Below are 16606 nucleotides of genomic sequence, written 5' to 3'. Positions count from 1 at the left end.
TAACGAGGGAACAAAGTTAATGAGGAACAGTTCAGAGCTCCATCTCTGTCCAGGGATGGTAGAGAAGGAACTGGGTGAGGGGGTTGGTGCATGTGCAATACCAGGCTACTGAAGGCACATAGCCTCAAGGAATGCTCTAAAGACTCCGACCAGTGGTTCAGGGGCACACCAACACCTGCTGTGGAACAGCCACAGGGAGAACCACCTCATGTTATCTCCCTGGCACACCAATGAAGTCCTCACCTCAAGAAGACAGCTACAGAAAGAGACAGAAAGTGGAAATAAGGCACTTTGTGAAGAATGCAGAGCCTCAAAAAACTCCCAAAACTTTCAAGAAGTTTTCAGACTTCCAGACATTTTTCCGAACGCTAAATAGATTTTCAGGTGCTAATTAGGTAAGTTATTCATATTAAAATAACCCCAAATCATCAGCAGCATGCATGACACTCAGGCAGATGACTACCTATTTAAATAATGGTGAATACAGATTAAAGAACTGTCCCTAGACAATTTTAAAATGTTGACAATTATAAAAATCTGAGTTACATGAACAGTTTTTCTTCACATGTACTGTGTTTGCAGACTTAACTATTTTTACTATATTGCATTCACATACAATACAACTTATGCTCCAGCAAAGTAATCATTACAATAAATTATTGGACCACATCTATGAAAAAAATTTATGACACTGTGACTTCTGTAAGACACAGAAAATAAATTATCAAAGAATATGCTCTATTATATTCAAACTCAAAGAGTTATACTTATGCCACTGAAAGATACTTAAAATTTGACACAATGAAGAACAGGCCATAGAGACTAACTGGTCTTAAATATCAACAATGAACCATGGAAAACATTTTCTTACTGTATGAACATGGTCTCAAAAATAGCATGTTACAATGGTGCTTGCTGTAGCTATATTGGTAAAATGGGATATGGTCAATGGTGGTACTTAAAAACCTGTGAATTGTCTTAGAAATATAAGTATTTGCAAAATTCAAGATATTTCCTATTGTAAAATACATGGAACTACTGCAGACATCAAAGTAACTGTTGCTCTCCATCATAGTTAAAATTAATACTGTTTCTGATAATGGAGAATTATACTGAAATGGAATCCAACCAGTAACCAGAAAGCAAGGATATATATGTTCAACTACCTTAGCTACACAATTTCCTGCATTGATTAGCCATGAGTCTTACTTGCATAATTGTTATTTCCCAGTATCAGTACAGTGATTATGCAAATCTCACTACCTTGACTGACTACAGTTCATCTGCTTTGCCACTCATACTCATAGATTTCAAGTTCTATATCAGTAAAAGAAATTCCCTACTTCGCTCGGCTAAAACAAGTTAATTCCTAAATTTATACGAGACTGAAGGGGGAAGGAGGAAGGAGGAGAAAAGTGAAGAATTTCTCTCACATTCAAAAAGAGAAAGATTGGGGAGGGAGCTTAACATATGTTTTTAATTTAGCCAACTACAAAATTATACAGCTAGGTCACACTTCCAGGATTGAGGACTGCACATTGAAAGCAAGGTGCTCTAAAAAGGACCCAGTGATCATGGTGAATAACCAGCTAACCATGAGCTCCCAGTACAATGCTTCAGCTAACAGCACGAACACAATCTTGGGATGTATAATCAGAGAAATATCAAATAGTGGTAGGGAGGTGGAAAAATATCTGTATAGACCATTGGTGAGACTGATTACTGAAATCCAATTCCAGCAGCCACATTTCTGAAGGAATGCTGATAAATCAGAACAGATTCAAGAACAACTTCAGATCTGGTAAATCTTTATATAGATTTGAGAAGCTCACACTATTTACCGTACCAAAAAGTTAAGAGGTGATCTGATCACTGTCATTTCCTTCATGCAAAGATTTCTGATAGAGTGATTGTTAGTCAAAAAATTCAGAAGATCTAGAGCTGGAAGCTAAGGCCAGACAAATTCAGGCACAATTTTTTAACAAGGAGGATAATTAGCTGTTAGAACAACTTACCTGGAGTTTTTATTTAAAGTCTTGATGTCCATTTGAAAGATATATTCTAGCTCAACAAAATGTTATAGAGTCAACGTAGGAATTACTGGGTAAGATTCAGATCTATGCTGAAAGAATTCAGACAAGTTGGTCATATTAACGCCAATTGATCTTAAAACCTGGGGGGGGGGGGAGGGGGATCTATTAAATAAAAAGGAAGGAGGAATAAGGGTATAAGGAGGAAGAAAGTGTAAAATATTTTAACTGTCCTGTATAAAAAATGGTTTAATCTTTTCACAATATTTTTGAAGTTTCTTTTGACATTTAAAATTTAGATGAACATGTTAATTAACATGGTCATTAACCATCATTAAGGATGATTCCTATGAACTTTCCTTGTCCTTCAGTCTCAGAGTTTATTCAGTACAGGATATAGTAATTACTTTATTTAGGAAACACACTCAAGTTTTAATTTAACCAAACTGAGTTAAATTTGGTTAAATTTACGGTTGTTTTTAACAGTGGAAAAAACAACATTTTTCAAAATGTTAATAGCTAAGAGAGAGTTAGAACAATATTAATGAATAGCAAATAGTCCTATGGTACCTTAGACACTAACCAAAATATATAGAATCATGAGTTTTCTTGGGTAAAAGATCATCAGATGAATTAGGGTGGAAATAACAGAAACCACGAGATATATATCACAGTAAAAGTAGTACCTGTGTTAACTGTAGGACCCATGTTAATGAGGCTAATTAAGTGGGCTGGATGTAACCCATAAATAGTTTTTGATTTGGAAATGCAGATGTTAAAGGTGGGAGGAACTGGCTTCAATAAGGTTCTATAGGACTACTCGTTTTTAAAAGAAATGATTTACTGCACTGTAATTTGCCATTGTAGACTTGTCCTAAGAGAAAGCGATTTAGGGGACATTTGGGGCTCCTAATAGAAAAGAGATTGTAGTCCAGAGAATCAGAGAAGAAATTGAAATTATACTACAGTACTTTAACAGTGAATTCAAAGAATATTTGGATTGCTTTACAGCAAAATTTTCAAAGCAATGAAAACAGCATAAAATATTAATTTTAGACATTTGTTTACATGACAAGATATTACAGTCCTGTTTTTTCTATAGATTGAATATTTTCATATCTATTTCATATGTGGTTAGAAAGTTCATAATTCAGCCCATAATTTATGCTCCTAAAATGTGTTATGATATAATATATTTTTTATTCTGCTAAAGAGAGCTAGGGAAGGAGAGGAAGACGAGAGGCTGTTTGCTTGGACCAATATATGTATTATTTTATTTCAAGCTACAGTTTATCTATTAAACTGCCCAAAGCACTATATAGTGCACAAGTCTTAAATATTACTGAGAGACCAATGTTTCCTACCATCATGACCATAAAACGTTTTTTTTCTTCCACAACAAAATTCAATGGATATCTTGCTCTCAACGTATATTCTAGCTCCAACAAAATCATGATGCATTTATTAAGTAATCTGACTCTCCATCTCCCCTTTCTTCCTGTCCCAAAAAATCCACACAAATACTTGTGTAATTGTCTATCTGTAGCTCTTAAAGCAATGCAGTATGTTTAACTCTGTTTGAATATACTGTATTTTAAATTAACCAATACCTTACAGAAAAAACATGTAAGTGTTAAAAAAAAATTATACAGATAAACACTATTACAAGACTATTGTGTTATACTAGATTCCTGCATGTCACATTTGTTGAAACATCATAGAAATGCAAATAAATACCTTAAGAATAAGTTACTGTTACGTTACATTATAGTAATAATTTACTAATAAGATCTCTCTGCTGAGGATGTTTATTATTATTTAAACTGTTAACAGATTAAATAGCAGGTTGAGCTGCTCCAGGTTTGGTCAGGCACACTGCGTTGCATCACGCCACAGGAAGGGGGCTGCTCCAGTTCAGCCTGGCTACAGCACCCCCGCAAATGGCTGGGCAGGGAGCTGTTCTAGCTCAGCTGGTCCACTGGTTAACTCATTACCCATAAGTATTACCTGATGGGGCGAAGCTTAGCAGGTAACAAGTTAACCCTGTACATCTCTACTCCCTGCACTGTTATACTATACAGGCAGTCCCCGGGTTACATGGATCTGACTTACATCGGATCCCTACTTACAAAAGGGGTGAGGCAACCCTGCACTAGCTGCTTCCCCCCCAGCAGACTAGGGAGACGCGAAGCTAGCGCCCCCCCCCTCCCCCAGCAGACCAGGGAGACGCGGAGCGGCTTTTCTCAGCAGACACCTCAGCTTGAGAATAAAGGATTGAGGGAAGTGAGGTGTGGGAGAATAAAAGTGAGCTCTGGAGAAATGTTTGGCTAGAGTTTCCTCTACAATATGAACCAGTTCCGACTTACATACAAATTCAACTTAAGAACAAACCTACAGTCCCTATCTTGTAAGTAACCTGGGGACTGCCTGTACATCCAAAATTTGAATTTTCATTACTCAAATTAACTTCTTTTCATAATTCTTTTTCATACATAAAGCCAACAATGTTCTGCAATAGTTAAAGATGAAAATGAAATTTTAAATTTTTCATATGTTCTTTTGCATATTAAGTACACATGAATTTTTAATAAGGACTGACATTTCTTACTGTATTTTTCCCTGCTAGCTAAAATGATTCCTGAAGATATTATCCACATCCCACTAACATGGTTTTGTTCAATACCATGTCAGCCTAGACAAATGCACTCAGTGAACTACATTTTCAAGCTACAGCTGTAAGAGGTATATAAAATACAGAAGGTTAATATGAACTTACCAACTCTATTCCCTGTGGAAATGGAGTATCATCCCAATCTTTCTGAGGAAACCTTTGAATTATTTTTCCCAAACCTTCTGCTGAGCCTGTATGAAAGCAAAAAAACAAGGCATGAAGCTTTCCCCTATTCAGCAAATTTACTAGTAACAACACCCGTAGCTTATGTTATAATAAATATCACAGTGTAAACTATTACATTTACCCATCAAGACAGACAAATCCTACAATGAGAGGCTTGAAGTGGCCTTCTATTTTTATTAAAATAAAATACAAGAGAGACCTGCCCTGCATATTATCTAGAGCTGATTTCTAAATTTGTCACAGACATGAAAATGATGTGGATTATAACTTTAAGTTTATTGCTCAATAGTTTACCTGATTTGAGTTAGAATAGCATATTTGTTTTACACAGGGCACAAATTTTGACTGTTCTCCTGTCTTTCTTGCCAGAACCCTTATTTAATTTCCTTGTATGCAAGCATGAGATTAGGGACCCTTTAGGAAGGAGTCTATGTATTTCTTAGACTTAGGAATAATCAAAATGAAATAGGAGTAGTTTAATAATATAGCTCTGTCCATGGCTTGCTTTCAATTCTAAAAATTGTTTTTGCCTGGTCATATTACTACACTCCACAAGCATCTTAACCACTAGAGAAATTCCATTCCCCAAACATTCTGTAAAACTGAAAAATGTCTCAATTGGAGAGTCCATTTACTTTCTTTCTTTGCCATTGTCGATGGAGTCTTAGTTTGGGATAGAAGGGGAACAAAGAATTAATGTTCATAAGTGGTAAATATTAGAATTGATTAAAAATAAGTTGTTCATTTAATTGTCTTAGTAAACCTTACACCATCACCTTAATTTGAATTCTTCCTGAGACTCTGGAAATGTAATTCAACCCCTTAGCCGTTGCAATCTACGGAACCTATTTGACTAAATTACCCCATTCCCTTGCATGCACTGATGTACTCTCCTGACACACACACTCTTGTCTTGGAGCAGCTGAAAAGTTTTCAACATGCCTAACCTTAAAGTTAAAAATATAATTTAGCCACTGTAGTTTTAAGTGCATTGTCAGTGACTCCAGGTAACACCCTCCCAATACATGAGAAGACAATGAAGCCAATATCTTGCCATCAGAAAAACAATAATCTGCAGTTTAAGCACAGGACTCGGATGAAAAAGTCTTGTCTGGATCTACTACGGTCTTACTTCTTTGGACAAGTCAGTTAGATCAAGGCTGCAATTTTCAAAGGGACCTAAAATAGTAAAATTCCATTTACATGGATATTGATCATGGACTTAATTTAGATCCTTTTGAAAATCCTAACCTTAACTCATCTGTGATTCGAATTCTTTAGTTGTAAAATTAGGATAATATTTTCCTACCTTGTAAAGGTATTAAGGTGCTTAATTTTTTTTATAAAGTGCACCGTATTTTCAGAAGCAAGATGCTGTAAGATTGCACAGAATTTAATATGCACATCAAAGATTTTTCCAACATTTTTAATATATTTGCAACAGGAAATGTAAACTCACTGGGGTCCAATAATGAAAATAATTTAAAATCTATATGATCTAAAACTCACTAGTCAGCTGTCCTGCACTTCTACAACGTACTATGGATACTTAACATACCCTGGAAACCATCTTACAATGTTAAAATCACGTTTGTGAGGACAGATTAAAGCAAAGTATATCCTTGTACAATTTTCAGAGAATCTATTTAAACATTAAGAAATACAAAGAAAGGTGTTAATATCAGAGAGATTTAAGAGTGATATTCTGTACCTGACTCTCTGAAGATATTCAAACAGGGACACAGAATAAATTACTATATTGTTTGTACTGCTACAAAAAAAACCATAATACAAAACAGCAAGATATCTAATAGTGAAAGTCAATTCACAATAATATTGTTTCAGTCTAAGCAGATCATAGAATACTAGGACTGAAAGGGACCTCGAGAGGTCATCAAGTCTAGTCCCCTACCCTCATGGCAGGACCAAATACGGTCTAGACCATCCCTGATAGACATCCATCTAACCTTCTCTCCAGAGATGGGGATTCCACAACCTCCCCGGGCAATTTATTCCAGTGTTTGACTACCCTGACAGTTAGGAACTTTTTCCTAATGTCCAACCTAAACCTCTCTTGCTGTAGTTTAAGCCCATGACTTCTTGTTCTATCCTCAGAAGCCAAGATGAACAAGTTTTCTCCCTCCTCCTTATGACACCCTTTTAGCTATCTGAAAACTGCTATCATGTCCCCCCTCAATCTTCTCTTTTCTAAACTAAACAAACCCAATTCCTTCAGTCTTCCCTCATAGGTCATGTTCTCTAGACCTTTAATCATTCTCGTTGCTCTTCTCTGGACCCTCTCCAATTTCTCCATATCTTTCTTGAAATGCGGTGCCCAGAACTGGACACAATACTCCCACTGAGGCCTAACCAACGCAGAGTAGAGCGGAAGAATGACTTCTCGTGTCTTGCTCACAACACACCTGTTAATGCATCCCAGAATCATGTTTGCCTTCTTTGCAACAGCATCACACTGCTGATTCATATTCAACTTTTGGTCCACTATAACCCCTAGATCCCTTTCTGCAGTACTCCTTCCTAGACAGTCGCTTCCCATTATGTATGTATGAAACTGATTGTTCCTTCCTAAGTGGAGCACTTTGCATTTGTCTTTATTAAACTTCATCCTGTTTACCTCAGACCATTTCTCCAATTTGTCCAGGTCATTTTGAATTATGACCCTGTCCTCCAGATTAGTTGCAACCCTTCCCAGCTTGGTATCATCTGCAAACTTAATAAGTGTACTTTCTATATCAATATCTAAATCGTTGATGAAGATATTGAACAGAGCCGGTGCCAGAACAGACCCCTGTGGAACCCTACTTGTTATGCCTTTCCAGCAGGATTGTGAACCATTAATAACTACTCTGAGTATGGTTATCCAGCCAGTTATGCACCCACCTTATAGTAGCCCCATCTAAGTTGTATTTACCTAGTTTATTGATAAGAATATCGTGCGAGACCGTATCAAATGCCTTACTAAAGTCTAGGTATACCACATCTACCACTTCTCCTTTATCCACCAGACTCGTTATCCTATCAAAGAAAGCTATCAGATTGGTTTGGCATGATTTGTTCTTTACAAATCCATGCTGGCTGATCCCTATCACCTTGCCACTTTCCAAGTGTTTACAGATGATTTCCTTAATTACTTGCTCCATTATCTTCCCTGGCACAGAAGTTAAACTAACTGGTCTGTAGTTTCCTGGGTTGTTTTTATTTCCCTTTTTATAGATGGGCACTATATTTGCCCTTTTCCAGTCCACTGGAATCTCTCCTGTCTTCCATGATTTTCCAAAGATGATAGCTAGAAGCTCAGATACCTCCTCAAACAGCTCCTTGAGTATTTTAGGATGCATTTCATCAGGCCCTGGTGACATGCAGGCATCTAACTTTTCTAGGTGATTTTTGACTTGTTCTTTTTTTATTTTACCTTCTAAAACTACCCCTTTCCCACTAGCATTCACTATGTTTGGCATTCCTTCAGACTTTTCAGTGAACACTGAAACAAAGAAGTCATTGAGCATCTCTGCCATTTCCAAGTTTCCTATTACTATTTCTCCCTCCTTATTGACCAGTGGGCCTGCCCTCTCCTCGGTCTTCCTCTTGCTTCTAATGTATTTATAAAAAATCTTCTTGTTTCCCTTTATTCCCTTAGCTAGTTTGAGCTCATTTTGTGCCTTTGTCTTTCTAATCTTGCCCCTGAATTCCTGTGCTGTTTGCCTATACTCATCCTTTGTAATTTGTCTTACTTTCCATTTTTTATATGACTCCTTTTTTATTTTTAGATCGTTCAAATTCTCGTGGTTAAGCTAAGGCGGTCTTTTGCCGTATTTTCTATCTTTCCAACACATCAGAATAGCTTGCTTTTGAGCCCTTAACAATGTCCCTTTGAAAAACTGCCAACTCTCCTCAGTTGTTTTTCCCCTCAGTCTCAGTTCCCATGGGATCTTACCTATCAGCTCTCTGAGCTTACCAAAATCCACCTTCCCGAAATCCATTGTCTCTATTTTGCTGTTCTCCCTTCTACCCTTCCTTAGAATTGTGAACTCTAGGATTTCATGATCACTTTCACCCAACCTGCCTTCCACTTTCTAATTCTCAACCAGTTCCTCCCTATTTGTTAGGATCAGATCTAGAACAGCTTCCTCCTGGTAGCTTTTTCAACCTTCTGAAATAAAAAGTTGTCTTCAATGCAGTCCAAGAACTTATTGGATAGTCTATGCCCTGCAGTATTATTTTCCCCAACATATATTTGGATAGTTGAAGTTCCCTATCTGTGTGCCCTTTAAACCAACACTGACTAATTTACAGTTTGAATTTGCCTTAGTCCTGTGAAATCCACAATAAAAGCAGCTAAAATTTGTTTTGAAGCAATCAGTATGGCAGATTAGTTTTTTCTAATGAGTCTATTTTAATATACTTACTCTCAAAATTAGTTCTACCATTGGCCTTCTGTGATCTGTAATAATTCTTGAAAATAGAATGGCAACACAGTAAGTTATAGTATAGCATTTATTCTTCCTTACGGAGAGCAGCCTTACCCCTAAAAAGTGCACACTGTAACTATTCCTAGCCCAAGTTTAATCAGTTTTCACATAAACAGGACTGGATATTGGAGAACTGCAATCAAAATAGGTCAGAACCAAGGAGGATCAATGGGATAAGAGATGTGGCCAATATGATGGCAAGTAACAGACCAGAGGAAACCCAGTTTACTGAGAAGCTGTAAGTGCACCTGTCTTTATTAGATAGGAACTGTATATCAGAAAGGGGGCGATAAGTGGCAGAAACTAAGAAGCAGATAGAGACAGTTGCATAATTGCAATTGTGTAAGGAAGAGAGCTCTAGATGCACTAATAAAAGTCAGAATTAAGAGGGGGCCTTCTACATATTTTATTTAAATTTCCCTTTCTTACATCACATGTTGCTTAATCAGCTCTTAAAGCAGAAATTTCTGTGTCAGGTTATAACAAGCAGTCCTGTGGCACCCTAGAGACTAAAAAATATATCATGAGCTTTCATCTGATGAAGTGGATTTTACCCACAAAAGCTCAGGATATAATATATATTTTTAGTTTCTAACGTGCCACAGAAAAACTGAGTTACTGACCTCATGCTGTAATGACTGTTCTGTAATGAAGTGGCGTACCCTTCGATTGTGGTGCGATGGAAATGAACAAGCAAGAAGATTTGCAAAATGATCACGGTCTGTCTATATAGAAGGCCAAAGCTCACCGTATATTGAGTGTGTGAAGCATGGCCTCCCTGGGGGCTGTGTGAGGCTTGGGAAAGAATGCTGGTAACACTATAGGTTCACTGATGTGGAAGGCCAGGCATGCCTTGGGTAAAAAAGTGGGATGTGGATGTAATGTGACCTTGTCCTTAGAGAAGATAGTACAGTAAACTTCCGATAATCCGGCACCTTTAGGACCCAGGGGGTGCCGGATTATCAGATATGCCAGACTATCAGAAGGGGGGGCTATGAGGGGATGACAACCCCAGACCCCTCATAGCCCCCCTTACAATAGTCAGGCTCTGCCCCAGGAGTCCCTGATTCAGCCGCTGCTGGTCAGTTTCAACAGCAGCTGAATCGGAGATGCCTGCAATAGAGCAGCTGGGGTGCTGCCGGGTTGGTCCCGCAACGCCGAGGGGTGGCGCTACGGCACCAACCCAGCAGCACCCCAGCTGCTCTTGGGGACGCCTGGGACAGAGCAGCTGGGGTACTGCCTGGTTGGTCCCGTAGCGCTGCCCCTTGGGGCTGCGGGACCAACCCGGCAGCACCCCAGCTGCTCTGCCCCAGGGGTCCCCAAGTCAGCCGCTGCTGAAACAGATCAGCTCTGCCCCGGGCTTCCTGGAATCAGCCGCTGATCTGTTTCAGCAGCGGCTGAATCGGGGACCCCTGGGGCAGAGCAGCTGGGGTCCTGCCGGGTTGGTCCTGCATCGCCATCCTTTGGCGCTGCGGGACCAACCCGGCAGCACTCCAGCTGCTTTGCCCCAGCTGTCCCCAAGAGCAGCTGGGGTGCTGCCAGGTTGGTCCCGCAGCCCCAAAGGGCAGCGCTACCAGACCAACCCGGCAGCACCCCAGCTGCTCTGCTCCGGGATTCCCCGATTCAGCTGCTGGTCAGTTTCAGCAGTAGCTGAATGGGGGAAGCCTGTCTGGCCGCCCCAGCACTTCCGGGTTCCTGATGGTGCCGGACCATCAGGAGTCCCGGAGCATTGGATGCCGGACTAATGGAGTTTTACTGTATAGGGCGGATCCGCCATGACAGCCCCTATTTCACTAACCATCCTCGCGGAAGTGATAGCTGTAAAGAACAACACTTTCATTAGCAGGAATTGCAGTGGACAAGGGTTCAAAGGGAGGCCTCATGAGAGAATCCAGGTCAAGGTTCAGATCCCACGTAGGAGGCGCCCTGACAGGAGGGTAATGATTCTGAAAACCCTTCAGAAATCTTCTCATAGTGGAGTGCACAAATACCGATGAGCCCTCTGTGCACTCATGCAGAGCTGATATTGCTGCAAGGTGTACCCTCACAGAAGAATTCGATTGACTCTCAGTTTTAAGACAATATAGGTAATTGAAAATTTGGTGAAGTGGTTCCACATGAGGATCCATGTGGGCCAGGTGACACCAAGCTGTGTCACCTGGGGGGGAGGGATAGCTCAGTGGTTTGGGCATTAGCCTGCTAAACCCAGGGTTGTGAGTTCAATCCTTGCAAAGGCCATTTAGGGATTTGGGGCAAAATTTTGTCAGGGATGGTACTTGGTCCTGCTGTGAAGGCAGGGGACTGGACTCAATGACCTTTCACGGTCCCTTCTAGTTCTAGGAGATAGGCAATCTCCATTAATTTAATTTAAATTAGCTGAAAATCTTTTCCATTTTTGCAGGTAGACAGCCCTGGTGGGTGGTCTTCTGCTCTGAAGGAGAATTTCCTTCATGCAGTCTGAGCATAGGGATTCCGTTCCCTGAAACCAGAGAGGAGCCACGCCGGTAGGTGGAGCATGTGAGGTTGGGGGGTGAAGCAATTTCCTCTGTCCTGAGATAGGATGTCGTGCCAGAACGGAACAGGATATGGCTCAGCTATAGACATCGCACATAGAAATGACAACCCAGTCTGTCTTGCCCAGGATGGTGCTATTAGTATAACCAGAGCCCCTTCCATCCGGATCTTGTGTAGCACTCAGGCTATGAGTGGGATGGGTGGGAAGGCATAGTGCTGTGGTTTGTCCCAATGGATGAGAAAGGTGTCACTGAGAGATCGTCTGCCTAGGCCAGCTCCCGAGCAAAACCAGGAACCACTTAGTGTTATCTGGAATCACGAAGAGATCTATCATCGGAACCCCCGCCCCCCTCAGTGAAAGATGAGTGAGTATGGCTGGACATAATTCCCATTCATGGTCGGAATTGAAATTTTGACTCAGGGCGTCCGCCCGAACATTGTTTATTCCGGGTAAGCATGAAGCCTTCAGGGTTATGCCATGCTGAATGCACCAATTCCAGAAGCGGACAGCTTCGACGCACAGTGACGGGGAGCAAGCTCCTCCCGACTGTTTATGTAAAACATGGTTGTCATGTTGTCAGTATGTATGTGAACGGTCTGGTTGGTAATGACCAGAAGAAAATGGTTGCAGGCATTCCTCATGGCCCTGAGCTCAAGGAGGTCGATATGCAGTGAGAATTCATGTACCGCCCACCTGCCCTGAACTGCGTGATGAAGTAGATGCGCCCCAGCCAATAAGGGAGGCATCTGTAGTAACCTGTTTGGATGGTTCAGGCTGGTGAAAAGGAACTCCCATTAGAAGATTTGAGAGAACTGTCCACCATGTGAACGAGTCCCACACCCTGTTGGGGAGCACGACCTGTTTGTGTAGGAAGTGGAGGCCTGGTCTGAAAACAGATGCTAACCAGTGCTGTAGAGCCTGGAAGTGAAGGCGAGCATGTCGTACTACATAGGTGGTCGCTGCCATGTGCCCCAATGCTTGTTGGCAGATGAAGGCCATAGTGGTAGAGGTAGTTTGCAACGTGGTAATGATGTCATACAATGCCGTCAAAGAATCAAGGTGGGTCCCAATAAAGGCTATGCCTTGAATGGGGAGCAGAGTCAATTTCTGTTCACTTATTAAGAGGCCGAGACAACTGAAAGTCTACTTGGTTTTGGTAATCATGTTGGCAGTTTCTGGCTGAGATCGGCCCTTTATGAGACAATCATCTAAATAAGGAAAAATTCTGATGCCCTGTTGACATAGATAGGCTGTAACCACAGCCTGAACCTTTGAAAATTCTCTGGGAGCCGAAGGTAGCCCGAAGGGAAATACTCTGTACTGGTAATGGTTGTGGCTGGTAGTAAATCGGAGATAGCGCCTGTGCAATGGGTATATGGCGATATGGAAGTATGGGTATATGGCGATATGGACGAGACAAAGGGGATGGTATATCCTGTGCGGATAATCTCTAAGATCCATTGATCTGATGTTATGGCATCCTATTGCTGGTAAAAGGGACAAAGGGGGTACTGGCTGGTTGGCAAAGGAAGAAGTGGGAGGTCAGGCAGGCTCTCGACCACACCCTCAAACCTGCTGTTTTGTTGCCTGGGAGCCCAAGGAGCGAGTTGGAGGTGTGCGTATCCTCTGATTGCATTGTTTAGGGCAGTTGTAATCATACTGACTCTGCTGGGTGCGGTTACATAAGAACATAAGAACGGCCATACTGGGTCAGACCAAAGGTCCATCTAGCACAGTATCCTGTCTGCCGACAGTGGCCAACACCAGGTGCCCCGGAGAGGGTGGACCAAAGACAATGATCAAGCGATTTGTCTCCTGCCATCCCTCTCCAGCCTCTGACAAACAGAGGCCAAGGACACCATTTTTATCCCTTGGCTAATAGCCTTTTATGGACCTAACCTCCATGAAATTATCTAGCTTCTCTTTATAGTAGCTATCCCTGGTCTGATTATTTGGGGAATAATGCCTCTGATGATAGGGCTGGGTATACATTCCAAGTATACGAAGGGTGGTGTGGGAGTCCTTCTTACTATGTAGGACTTCAATCATAGTAAGCATATTGGCTGTCTGGAGCATATAGGCGAGAGCTGTGGTCTGTCAGTTTCAACTGCTTCTTGTTGAGGCTGTATCGGAGCCTCCCTAGGGGGCAGCACAGAGTTTGAGGGGGATCAAGCTCGTCTCTCCACTCCTTTCCCTCCGAGTGGGCTGCGTGGCTGCGTGCGGCATGATTGTCAGTGCTGCATCTGGTGCCATCATCTGTGTTCGTGGGCACCTGGAACGCTGTCCAGTGCCAGGGCTGACCTTCCCAGCACCGAGGCTGAGCGCATCTTAGCGATTGTGGTGCCACATCTCGCACTTGGTTCCCCGGTGCAGGGGACGCTCTCCTTATCTACTCCCGACACTCGGGGGGATGGTGTTGGTGGCAGGGACTTTGCTGGGGATGGTTCCCTTTTTGCCCATGCCACTGGTGCTGGTGAGACAGCCCTTTTCCTGGCCGGTTGTAATGAGCCCCAAGAGCATGCAGGCTTCAATACTAAGTCTAGTAAAAGCATACAGAGGTGCAGCTCTCTGTCCTTTCTCGCTCTCGCTGTGAGAGAGTGGCAGAGCTCACACGTCTGGGAGACATGAGTCTCCCCAAGACAGTGGATACACTCTGTATGTCTATCAGAGACTGGCATGGGCTCCTGGCATGCATGACATTTTTTAAATCCGGAGGAGCCAGGCATTGTGGCTTTTAGCTCTTTACCAGCAGCATTCTGTAAGAGCTGCTGCTGTGACCGTTGCTGCTGTTAACATCCGAGCAGCAGCTTTGTTTATTTCTTTTTTCTCACTGTTATTTTCTGCCTTTTTTCTCTCTCTTTTTTATATATATTTTTTAAGAGGGAAAGAGAGAGAGCGAGGCTGACAGCAGGAGACAGTGAGATCAGCGGCCACCCACAAGTGGCCACCCGCTGAAGCCGGTACTTATGCAATGACAGGATTTTTTTTTTTTTTTTTTAAGTGAAGCCAAGTGAGGTGGCAGATGAGAGGAGATAGGGAGAGTTTCTCACTCCCCCCTACGGAAGAAACCAAGATGGTTTCTCACTTCCCCCCTAGGAGAAGCTGAGGCGGTTGAAGAACTCTGTCCAAGACCAGGGACAAGGGAAGAGGAACTGAAGGGAAGGGGCGAGCTACATGCATGAGGTGACAATCAAGGGACAGCGTGAGTTCCCCTCGCATATGTGCAGCTCACAGGCACTGTTAGTAAAAACTCCGCTCCGAGGCTCCAGGACGTCGCCACACCCGACGTGGAGCACCCACGGGGACATCACTCAAAGAAGAACTGCTCATTGTTTTTTAAACTTACAGACTAACACAGCTAGCCCCTTTTTGTCTCAGGTTATGTTTACACTGCAATCAAAAGATGCATTTGCACCACATGGAGACATACCTCAGGTATTTTTGATCTAGCTAAATCAGGGGTGGACAATAATTTTGATGAGGGGGGCACTCCAAGAATTGGTATGTGGTCAAGGGCCACACACTATGATATTAAAGGAGGTGTGGAATCTGGAATGGAGGTTGAGTGCAGAAGAAAGCTTAGGATCAGAGTGTATGAGGGGGTGTAGGGTCTGGGAATGAGTCTGGGAGAAGAAGGAGTTATGACCTGAAGCAGGGGATTGGAGTCTGGAAGAGAGTATGGAGTCCAGAAGGGGTTATAGAGGCTGGTAGTGGGCTGTGACCAGTGTTCCCTCTAAGATTTTCCATCCGTAAGCGGAGTGAGTTTTGTCTTGTGCACCAAAAGTCATCTATCGCTGGCTGCGTCTAGACTGGCATGATTTTCCGCAAATGCTTTTAACGGAAAAGTTTTCTGCAAATGCTTTTAACAGAAAAAGAGCGTCTAGATTGGCATGGATGCTTTTGCGTAAAAGCACTTTTTGCGGAAAAGCGTCCGTGCCAATCTAGACGCAGTTTTGTGCAAGAAAGCCCCGATCACCATTTTCGCCATTGGGGCTTTTTTGCACAAAACAGTTTTTAGCGGTCTACACTGGCCCTCTTGCGCAAATACATTTGCACAAGAGGGCTTTTTCCCCGAACGGGAGCAGCATAGTATTTGAGCAAGAACACTGACAATCTTATATTAGATCGTCAGTGTTCTTGTGCAAATTCAAGTGGCCAGTGTAGACAGCTGGCAAGTTCTGCTTTTGCGGAAAAACTTGCCAGTGTAGATGCAGTCTTAGAGTGGAAGGTAGTAATAACAATAAGATGAACTTTAATGGAACTTATTGCAAGGCCTGTTAGAGGAGAAGGAATGGGAACAGGGGGGAAGGAGCCAGGTCCCCAAAGGGCTGAGGGAAGTGAGAAGGGCAGGCACCAAGGGAGCAGATGGGGATGGGGAGGGTAGGAGACGTGGCGGCACAGGGAAAAGGGAGAGGTTTATAAGATATTCATTAATAACTTAGGGTGCCACAGTGGCACACATCTGTACAAGCATACATAAACTCAATACTGGTGCACAAGATAAAATTCATTCCATTCATGGGAAGAAAATCTTATAGGGAACACTGCCTTCAGCCTATCTGCAATGGAGACGAAGAGCTGCGTAGACCTGTGAAACGGTTTTATTCTGTCTAAATAAAATGCATGGGCTCTTCTTACATCTAGTGAGTATAGTGCCTGTTCCTTTCGGGCTGTATGTGGCTTAGGATAGAAGACTGGTAAGAAAACGTCCTGA

At 42.3% G+C, this 16606-nt stretch overlaps 1 protein-coding gene across 6 annotated transcripts in view; it reads right to left on the bottom strand.

The window, feature by feature from the left end:
- SBF2 (SET binding factor 2) overlaps positions 1-16606 on the bottom strand; it is a 651649-nt gene that overhangs the window by 538721 nt on the left and 96322 nt on the right. For all 6 annotated transcript variants that reach the window (XM_006129315.4, XM_025187865.2, XM_006129312.4 and 3 more), the window contains exon 2: positions 4807-4892. In XM_006129315.4, coding sequence (XP_006129377.1) covers positions 4807-4892 — 86 coding nt within the window. The remainder of the gene's footprint in view (positions 1-4806; positions 4893-16606) is intronic.

This window comes from Pelodiscus sinensis, chromosome 4 (assembly GCF_049634645.1).
Source record: "Pelodiscus sinensis isolate JC-2024 chromosome 4, ASM4963464v1, whole genome shotgun sequence".
In the NCBI taxonomy this organism is placed as follows: domain Eukaryota; kingdom Metazoa; phylum Chordata; order Testudines; family Trionychidae; genus Pelodiscus; species Pelodiscus sinensis.
This window is presented reverse-complemented; position numbering and strand designations above follow the sequence as displayed.